We start from the raw sequence: 10,271 nt of genomic DNA on the forward strand, positions 1-10,271 counted from the left end.
AAGGTGAATGTGGCGGAGGGTTGCGAGGGACAGTGGAAGGTGTCCTCCAGGGCATGATGCAGAGGGTTGAAGCCGCCCGGAAGTGGCAAATCGAGAAGTGGAATGCTACTGCCTTGTTTTTGCCACCAAGTCAGTATCACCAACATGATGATGATGACAACCCCCAGTCCATAGACTCAGTCGCCACCAAAGTTCAACCAGAAAGTGTCCATGGATGTCGGAGAACAGACTTAGTGGCACCGGAGCTGAAAGGGGATGCAGTCTGCGATGAGGCCTGTACAATGATATCAAATCTGCCATTAATGAATCAAGACTGAGTTCTGACCGCAGTATATGCCCGAGGCAGCGGTCAGCGCGGGCCAACCGCTGTTCAGCGAGCTCCTCCTGGAACTCTAACACACGCCGTTGAAATGGCATGTGGAGGTGACTTGTGGTTGATGGAGGTAGAAGCACCAGAGCTGAGCGGGTGTTCAGTCAGTGACGATGACATGTCCTGCCTGGTACGGACTGGATTGGATTGGTGTGAGGCCCGCTGGACCACAGTGTATGCCGAAGGCAGTGGTCAGCAGGGGACCAAAAGCACGTGTCCTCGGCTTGCGATGCACAGAGTCAGTGACACCAGGGCAGTTGTCGGTAGTGCTCGATCACCTCCGTAACGATGATCCTTTTTTCCTCCTGACTGAAACGCATCTACCTCTTACACCTCTCCTTGCGTGCAATGATATGAAGACTGCCATGATGAAATCAAGACTCAGTTCCAAATGTGTGACCTACTCGAGCGCAGTGTGGGCTGAGGGCAGTAGTCCACGAGGGCCCACAGACACTTGTGGTTGGAATGCAATACACAGACTTGGTGGCACCACATCGAAGGGAGTATAATGACATAAAATCAGCCATGAATATGTACTCTGCCATAGGGTAATCAAGACTCAGTTCCAAATGTGTGACCTACTTGTCCGCTGTGTAGGCCGGTGGAGTACGTCAACAAGAAAGGAGGACTGCGGGCCTTGCTCGACGAGGCCGTGATGGTCCCCACTCCGCTCACGCTTACATGGGGGACATAACAAGCTAAATTTTTGTGATCTTCCCCACTGGCTGGGGTGACATGGTTGAGTCCACTGTCCACTACACTCCATACACTAGCAGTGTATGTCGACGTGGATATGTGTGTGGTCTGCATACTGCAGTCTGGCCATCACATCCACGCCACACTTGGCATCTTGTACCTTCTCATTCATGGGACACTTACCTCCTTTACACATTCCTGGTTCCCACCTCTCCCCATAATCTGCTATTGTGTGGCTGATGTGCCATGCCGTTGACGGCTCATGTACGTGGCTGGCCCAGTTTGCCACAGTAAGTTATGCTGTCGTGTCTGGTGGGTGGGCATGTTGTCATGTTGTATGTGAGTTTCTAACATGTGCATTCCCAGTGTTGTGAGTTGCATGATTGTGGAGTTGAGGTGTGTTGTGTGGTCATTTGGTACTTACCAACGAGCAGTGCATTTCCATGGGTGCCAACCTGATAGCGCTGGTTGATGATGGACTGTTGGTAGAAGTGGAATGATGCACACTGCCTGGGTAGTTGGCGACAAAGTTGGCGGCGATTTACCGGTGGTGAACGGTTGCCTGCACATTGATGGAATGCGTATGCTCTCCGTTGAGGTAATTGTGTACAGTATCACCAGGGGGCACAGGTAGGACATGTGTGCAGTCAATTGCCCCCTTACACATGCGGGAAGCGAGCTATGGCGTAGATGCCTTGCTTGGTCGACAGCTATTCCTGCGCAGTGTGGGGTACTGGGGTACCAAGCTGATGATGGCATCCAGGACAGTTCTGATGAACTTGGATAGGGCTGGCTGTGAGACTCCTCCAACTCTGGCGGTTGTTGGTTGGAAGGTACCAGAGTTCAACAGATGCAGCACAGCCAGCAGCTTTGGCTGAGGTGGGATGATGGTTGTCCACTGTGTTAGTACCACTGGCCTGTGGGCAATGATGGTCAGGATGCGGAGGATGGTTGTCCTTTTGAGCCTGTAGTGGGAAATCACATTCTCTGGTGTTGGGTCTGTGAGGTTGGTGCGTTTTCTGAGGGTCCGCTGTCTTTGTCTGTGCTGCCTCTGGGGTGGTCTGGGGGGGAAGGGTGGTGGGGTCCGGGAAGGCGGACCTGGGGGTGGTGGCGGTGGGTGTTGTTGCCCTATTGGGGCTCTGGGCTGCATGATCAGTAGCTCCATGGCATCTGTTGTTCTTCAGGTGTGGCTCTGGGCTGTGCTCCCTTGTCTGGTGCCGGTTGTCGTCCGACTTTACACCAGGTAAGAGCAGGTGTTGATTTCCTGCAGCTAACGTGCCTTATTGCATGTTTTGTGTTCTTATCGAGGATCTGGCTGGTCGTTGGGAATGTTGCGGAGTGGTGTCGCGGCTTTTTGCACGGGAACGCCTACTCTGCATATCATTAGCGATAGTTTCCGGGGTCATCTGTGGTGATGTTTTTTGAGGCTGCTATCGCAGGTAAACTGGTGATATGGGCAGTTAGCACCAGCTTGTGAATGGGGCAAATTTAACACAATTTTTGCTGCGCTAAAGTGCTGATATCTTGGCGATAGATCCTTGAGAATATGCCCCTCTGTTTCCAGTTGACTTTAAAAAGGGCTTTAAAAGAAACCTATTTTTTATATTCATGACATGAAATATTTGTACCGTTCATTTACAGGTATTTACATTTAGTTGCATGTTTAAAAAAATTACCTCCTAGAGCATTTCCTTTCACACTGGCAAAGTTGCCAATGCTCTCCCTTTGCAGTCAAAGAAAAGCAATTATCAAGGTACACATTGAAAGAATAAACATCAATTTGAGAGAAGATATAGCCTAACATTTGACCTCTGTCTTTAAAAGTGCAGCACATGTGACTGGATAAAACTAACATTTTCATAGCTGCCAAGTTTTCAGACTGCTAATGCGTGACATTTCCACGGTTTCAATGTACTTCTGAGTGACGTTCAACAACTAAATGCGTGACACTTAGAGTGACACTTTTGTACAAATAAAACCAACAATTAAAAGACATCAGTATGAGAAATATGAAAAATTAAACTCTTTTGAGCAACACGAAGCTCCAAAAAGTACTCTCAACTGCATCTTTCAGGTTATATTTCAGATTATTTTATGAAGTTACCTATAGATGAAAGATAAAGAGTTATAGAAAATGTTGCACTTTAAGCCAATCGCTTCCATTGCACTATTGCGCTGTACTCACTCACCAGTGTCACGACCAGAAGTAAATACTCCTCTCGGCAGTGCCAGGCTGAGCCAGAGAGTCTTTGGCCTGTATTCCTGCAAGGGGGCAAATGTACTCACAGGGGAGGTGCTACTGTAGGCTGAGCTGCAGTAGGAGGGTCTGCTTGCTGTTTCACTGTGGGCTGGTGCTGACTAAGGCCTGGCTTCACACTTTCTTGCCTGGTTGCGGCACATGCAATGCAGCTGAGCTCTGTGGCCGTACTAGGGCTCTCTGGTGGCAGATGCTTGTCAACCTTGTCCAACCAATTAATGCAGTCACTGGGAGACAGGGTTGCCACCTGGTCTGTTTTCTATTGACATCACCTGTATTTTAATATCCCGGCTGCTGCAAACATTTACAAAATCACCTAAAGCCGGTAATTTGAGCCTTTATCTGTACATAGGTCCAACAGCAACTGTAAATAGAAAGCCCCTTTAATTGTGTTCTAGAATTTTTTAATGATCCATGGCTAATAAAGTAATAGAAGACTGAAAAGTCATATTACAAAGAATGCATATGATTTCGTTTTAGGTCCTATTTAGTATTACAGTAGGACCTTGTAGACTATTAAAATAACATCAACCTGCCAGCGTTTTTCTCTTGGAAAGGTGGCAGCTCCACTGGCAGACCTGCGATGCCTTGCACTTTTAATTGTGCACCCGCGTCAGGTCAGACAGACCCACTAAACATTTCCCGAGGTGAGGGCAGGCTTACTCGAAAGCTGTTGACACAGTCCAGCACTTTTGCACCCAGGATCTTCTATTTTGACATCTTAATGAACACCCCTTATAGGACTGAAACTGCATAGCTCAGGAGAGCAAGAACTCATGCCCTGAGATGCTCCAGCAAGTTTATGAGTTTTTTATTTTAAACTCAGCACCTAAATCAATCATGCTTTTGCGCATGGAATGTTACTCGAAATTGTGTTCTGCGGTCTGGAGGAGCATGCGATGTTCACCTCTCTATTTCAAAGTCTAAATTCATTAGCTCACTGCACTTTGAAGGTGACAGCAATAGATTTGAGTGACAGGACAGACAGTTTTACCTGTCACTTGCCTCCCCTTTTTAGGTCTCATTTTAAACAATGCATGACCGTTCGCTAGTCTATTACTCCGTGAAATACATCTACAATTGGTCTTCGCACTCTTTTCTCTCGCAACAAGTCAAAAAACGTTTGTAATTCAAAAGAAATTAGCATGCAAAAACATATTCAGCATATATTTATCAATACATGATGCACCCTGGAAAAGAGAAAATAGATACCCACTATTTTAAACAAAAAATGTCGATTTTATTCACAGTACCAAAAAATGTAAAGCATTACCAAACAGGTAGTCATCAGGAGGTTGCTCCAAGAAGGAGAGGGAAGTGAGAAAGAGTGCTCTTGTGAATTACGTGGATTTTGCACACCCCTACAGATGAGTGATAGGTTTGAAAGAGGGTGGATAAAGTCTGCTAGAAAGCAAAGTGCGTTGCAGAGTCTACCAAACATTCCACAGATCTTTTGTAGCGCACTAAAATCTGGCATTTGGAGGAGAGAGAGAGTCCCTTTGTACAGTAGTGACCTGTCCCCTGCCAAAGTGTGGGGGAGTAGGCCGGGCCAGAGGAGGGAGGAGAGAGGTGGGTCCAAGGACAAAAAAAAAAAAAAATAACAAAAAAATAATCTTACCTTAACGCCACCGCCGTCTCCCGCACATGAGTTCTTTCTGCTTCTGGCTTTAGGCAAAGGCTCCCAGCCTGCCCTGCGGGCAATCCTGAAGCTGCTGTCAGATGAGAGCTGCTTCAGGATTTGGCTGAGCACTGCCAACCTGCGCTCCCAGTCTGACTGGAAGCCTGGACCTGCTCTCTCCAGCCCCAGCAACGCAGCTGGGGCTGGAGAGTGCGTCACTGCGCATGAGATGTTTAGCCGGCCTGAGACGGCCGGCCATACACCCCATGTGCAGTGAAGGCAGTGCCCACCATCAGGATCATCCCCTGGACCGCCCCCAAGCCTCTGAGAGTTCTGGGGGCGGGTCCAAGGGATTAAAATAAAACATTGATAAAACGGGTTTAAAGCCCATTTTATTATCGTTTTATTTGAAGGTGGTGGCGGGGGGGGGGGCAGGGGGCAGATATCCTCTGCTCAAATGGAGCAGCCCTTTGTGAAAAAAGAACAGCTCTTCCCACTTCCTGAGCTATTCTTTCCCCAAGATATTTCCCCAAAAGACTTAGAGGTTTTAAGGTCAGGATGCTACTGCCTCTTTAATGCCTTTTTATAAGGTCTCCTATAACAGTGAGCTCTCAGCACTACTATCTTTCCTGTTCATACTAGAGAAAAAAGGCTATGGCTTGTCCAGTCTGAGAGAAATTTACAAATGTCAGAAACTGTCTGATACGAGAATACGAGCTGGATTTATGGAATACACAAAGTCTATCTGCACACCTAGCAAAAGTATGGGAGAGAAAACAGTAGCAGGGGTCTCACACTAGTGGAAATGAAGACCTCTGGACTTGAGTGTTGGGGTCACTGACATCCAACTCCTCTTTGCCAGGTTATGAAGAGGAACTTGGAAGTTCATACTTTCATGAGAGCTACCTTGAGGAACGTGTCCCACTGTCTGCTGGAGGTGGATATTGGAGTTATCCCTGCATGAAGGAAGGTCAGCAAATTAAAGGAAGAACCCTAGAAGCTGTCAAGAGATAATGTCCCGTAATTGCCTATGAAAGTGTCTGCACCACCATGACGTATGGTGTGGCCTTATTACCCTGGTAATAACTGAAGTATTTCCAGGAGTAAAGCAATCTTCTCTATAAACCTGTAATTGTGTGAGGACAATTCTCTCCTTCCTGATCAGTCAGTGGAAAAGCAACAGAAGGTAACCATAAAAAAGGGCAGTAACTACAGGGGACATTTTACTGGGAGATGCACCTGTTGTGGATTGGTGCTAGAAACATTTGCAAAAAGGTGAGCAGTTTTCATAATTAAAAGCATGATTGTTGAGCGCTGATACAGATCGCCATTGCATGCAACAGATTCACCTCACTTGGGGGGCTCTTTGGATGGCAGGCTTGAACTTAAGACGAAGAACACTTAGTAAACAAGACTTCTTTTTTATCAGTGAAGGTGTTCAACTGTGACTACATCTGGCCATTTGCATGCCACCACCCTTCTTTTGAATTGGAGGTATGAGTCTGCAAAGTACTTTACCGCTGGAGGGTCCTCGGAGGTGAAGGCAGGACTGGGGTTGGGCAGGTGCTGCCGCGTTTCACAGTGTGAGTTCAAACTTATACACCAGGTGCAGCCAAGCCTCTAGCCCAACCATTGAACACCACAAAGAAGACAAGCTGTATTACCGTGGAAAGATTCAGCGTGCACTGAGGTTGAAATAGTGACAACAACAGTATAAGACACTGAGGAAGTTGGAACAGTAATTTTGCGACACATCAGATCTTGGGGGGCAGTGAAATGAGTTTTTTTCCACTGATGATGATGTATTACATATAAGATCCCAGGAATACCACACAGCAAGTGATGCCATCAGTGATGTCATCAGTGATGTTACTGACCATGTCATGAGTGATATAAAATGTGAGGTCATAAGCAGAGCCTTACGGGGGCTGAGTTAGAGCTAGCTCACTAACTATAAAGGCCACATTTATCTTGTTTTATAACATTGAAATCTGACCCCTAACTATAATGTCCTTGTAACCTTTGTTTTTTCAGTGAATTGCTATGGTTTTTTAATTAGTAGTCGCATTTGATGGAGAAAGGGGTCTGGGCCTCTGCCCAGCTCTCAGGAATCCAGCTGTGTAGGACTTACAGGAGGTACCAGGGGGGCTTCTTGGCTCCTCATTGTCCCTCAGGAATAAAGTGGACTTCATGCCCCAACCAGTAGTGCACAAAGAGCCGTGTTTGCAGAGTGCTGGAGCAAGGGGTTGTGGCCTGCAAAGACCTCTTAGCAATCCCAGTGTGTGGGACTTACTGGAGATCTCCAAGGACGTCCTTGAGGGCCAACTACCCCTTCTGTTACCTCTAGTAAGTCACACACAGCAGGATTGCTGAGACCTGGTAGGAGGCCACGACCCCTTTTTACACCAATTATTAAACGCGCCTCCTGACGCACTACTACTGAAGGTCCTTGAGGGACAACCACCCCTCCTGTTACCTCCAGCAAGTCGCACACAGAGGGTTTGCTTAGAGGTTTTTGGTGGCTGGGCCCCCTTTCTTCACCACTCTGAAGACACACCTCCTGGTACACTACTAGTTGGTGGTGAAGTTCCCTTGGACCTTGAGGGTCCTTGGCGGCCAACTAGCCCTCCTGTTACCTCCAGTAAGACCCACACAGCTGGATTGCTGAGAGGTCATCAGAGGCTAAGCTCCCTTTTTCCACCACTCTGCAAACGTGTCTCCTGGCTCACTCCTAGTTGGGAGAAGAGGTCCACTTTAGTCTTGAAGCCCTCAGGAAGCAGGGTGATCTAATTTCCCACCAGCAGTGTGCTGAGAGATGTGTTTGCGGATTAGTAGAGAAGGGGGCGTGGCCTCTGACCATTTTTCAGCAGTCCCACTGTGTGGGGCTTACTAGAGGAAACAAGAGGCCTTATTGGCCCCTAAGGACCATCAGCAGCGAAGGGAACTACATCCCCCTACCAGCAGCGTGCCAGAAGGCCTCCCGCGAGTTACCGATTTAAAAAAACAATCTATTTTTAGGAAGAGGGAGCTTATGGTCCCCCTTCCCTGGGCTGTTTTGGGCCCCAGGCACCCCATCCCCCAGGGCCAGCCCCTTTTATAAATTGTTTTTGTTTTAAAAAAAAAAGGAGGGGGGACGTGCGACCCAGGGGACCCCATCCCCCAGGGCCCGGCCTGTCTTTTTTTATATTCTTCTTCTTTTTTTAAAAGGTTGGGGGTCACATGGCCCCCTTCCCTAGTCCATTTTTGGCCCCGGGGACCCCATCCCTTGGGGCCCGGCCTTTTCTGTTTTTTTAAATATATTTGAAGGGAGGCGGCCAGGGCGGCCCCTCTCCTGATGCCAATTTCAGCTCCAGGAGCCATCCCCCGGGGCCATGCCTTTATATATTTTTTTTAAAGGGGCAAGGGGCCACACAAGCCCCCCACACCCCAGGTTGATTTCAGACCAGGGGAACACATCCCCCAGGTCCAGGCCTTTTATTTATTTATTTTTAATTTACTTTAACGGGAGGTGGGCTGAACGCCCCCCCTGGGGGTGGCGCTTGACCTTGACCTTCCCGCTCAAGAACCTGTGAAACATGTGAGCTTTGCTATTACCAAACACTTGAGCATGGTTGATGCATTCTCATGTCACTTTGGCACTGCTCTCAGTTGCCCATTTAAATTCAGAAGATAAATGGTACAATGGAATTAGAAATTGCAAAGTCAAAGTTTTACAGGAATGAATAAAGTGTACCTTTGATATATTCTAAGTTGTCTTTCCTCTGCAGGACGATGAAAGACACCGTTGGCAGCAAGGAGCCAGCAAGGAAGCTCTCACCCTCATGCCACGAGGTTCTATGACCCATCAGCTGACATTCCAAAGCCTGAGGACGATCTCTGGAAAACTCTTTTGTGCCTCCTTTTGTATTTCCAAAATGTTACCCCTTTATTTTTTGCTACATGCCCATTCTGCTAAATGAGAAGTATATTAGCAGGTTCTAATGCAGTGAGGGCCGTCCAAAGGAGATGTGGCCATCTGGCTAAGGATTCTGTAAGGCTGACAGAGCTGTGGTAGATTCAGTCATATATCAGACATGCCTGACTTCTAACTGACTTTCCCACAGGCCCGTTTGAATTTCTGAGGCACTCTTTTAGGTAGACAAAGAGATTTCTGCACCCTCCTTGTGTGTCTATTGAGTTCATATGCCGGAATAACCTCAGCAGACCAGAGTGTTTCCTAGACTCACTGTAATGACGTTTTATAAAGTTGCATCATCTTTAATAAGAAGCAAATGTGGTGCTACAGATCAAAGGACTCAACCAAGAAATTAAAAACATAGGACTATCTGGCACAACGCTATGTAGAGATCACTACAACATTTCAGTTGTGGCATTCAATGTTTTTACAGTAGGTTCTTAAATTTGATGTCAGTCTACACCGCATGTCAAATGTCGCAGATGTTGGACGGAAACGATGTGAAAAACAAACCTACATCTGCCTTGGAAATATGTCAGTATAGTGGTTGGAATGTTTTATTAATGTTTGCCCAACTATTGCTACCTTAATAAAGTTATTATAGCATCACTTTCATGTGTACATCTCATGCTTCCACTATTCCACTTTAGATACTAGGGGACATACTTATAGGGGTTTGGCGCAAGGCAGCGTAGCAAGGTGACTTGCTGCGTTGCCCTGCATCAAAGTGAAAGGGCAGGTATCCATGGCATACTGTGCATTCCTGTTGTTTCCCCCTGCACTGGCGCTGTTTAGGCACCTGACACCAACACAGGCTCCCTTGCACCACGGTGCAAGGGTGCCTGCGTTGCATGCAATCCTGGGAGGTCTTTTTCCTCTTTCTTTGTGTGTGCCTTCCTTTACTCTATATATATATATTTTTAAAATCTTTTTATTAAACGATATCGACATATCAAGCAATTTTGAGATACATTTGGGAGACAGTATATATATATATCCAGCATCAATAATAGTACACAAAGGTTCAATACACAGTATATAAAATTTAATATTTAGGGGGGTGTAAGGTGCTCGTCATCAGTCAGTGGTGTCGGCGGGGTTTATATATCTCCATTATATGAATTCCATGGCCCCCAGACCCTATTCCATTTCCTGGGACATCCTCTGGCTATATAAACTGACTTTTCTATGAACATGCACCAGTCTAGGTCTTCCCTCCACTTACATATCTTAGGTGGTTGCTGGGCCCCCCAGTTCTGCGCTATATTCCTTTTTGCTATCATTACTGCTAACGTAGCCCATTGCTTAGTGTATGTTGTGAGGTCTGCTAGTTCCCATGTGTTTAGTAGGCATCTTCGCGCCTCTGGGCGTAGAT

The 10,271-nt window shown here is 46.9% G+C and overlaps 1 protein-coding gene across 2 annotated transcripts in view; it reads left to right on the forward strand.

The window, feature by feature from the left end:
- The window catches only part of LOC146866842 (uncharacterized), a 171,629-nt gene extending 162,124 nt beyond the window's left edge, over positions 1–9,505 (forward strand). For both annotated transcript variants that reach the window (XM_085602380.1, XM_085602390.1), the window contains one exon: positions 8,709–9,505. In XM_085602380.1, coding sequence (XP_085458506.1) covers positions 8,709–8,716 — 8 coding nt within the window. In that variant the 3' untranslated portion in view covers positions 8,717–9,505. The remainder of the gene's footprint in view (positions 1–8,708) is intronic.
- The last annotated feature ends 766 nt before the right edge of the window (positions 9,506–10,271 follow it).

Source organism: Triturus cristatus, chromosome 1_2, assembly GCF_964204655.1.
Source record: "Triturus cristatus chromosome 1_2, aTriCri1.1, whole genome shotgun sequence".
Taxonomy (NCBI): Eukaryota; Metazoa; Chordata; class Amphibia; order Caudata; family Salamandridae; genus Triturus; species Triturus cristatus.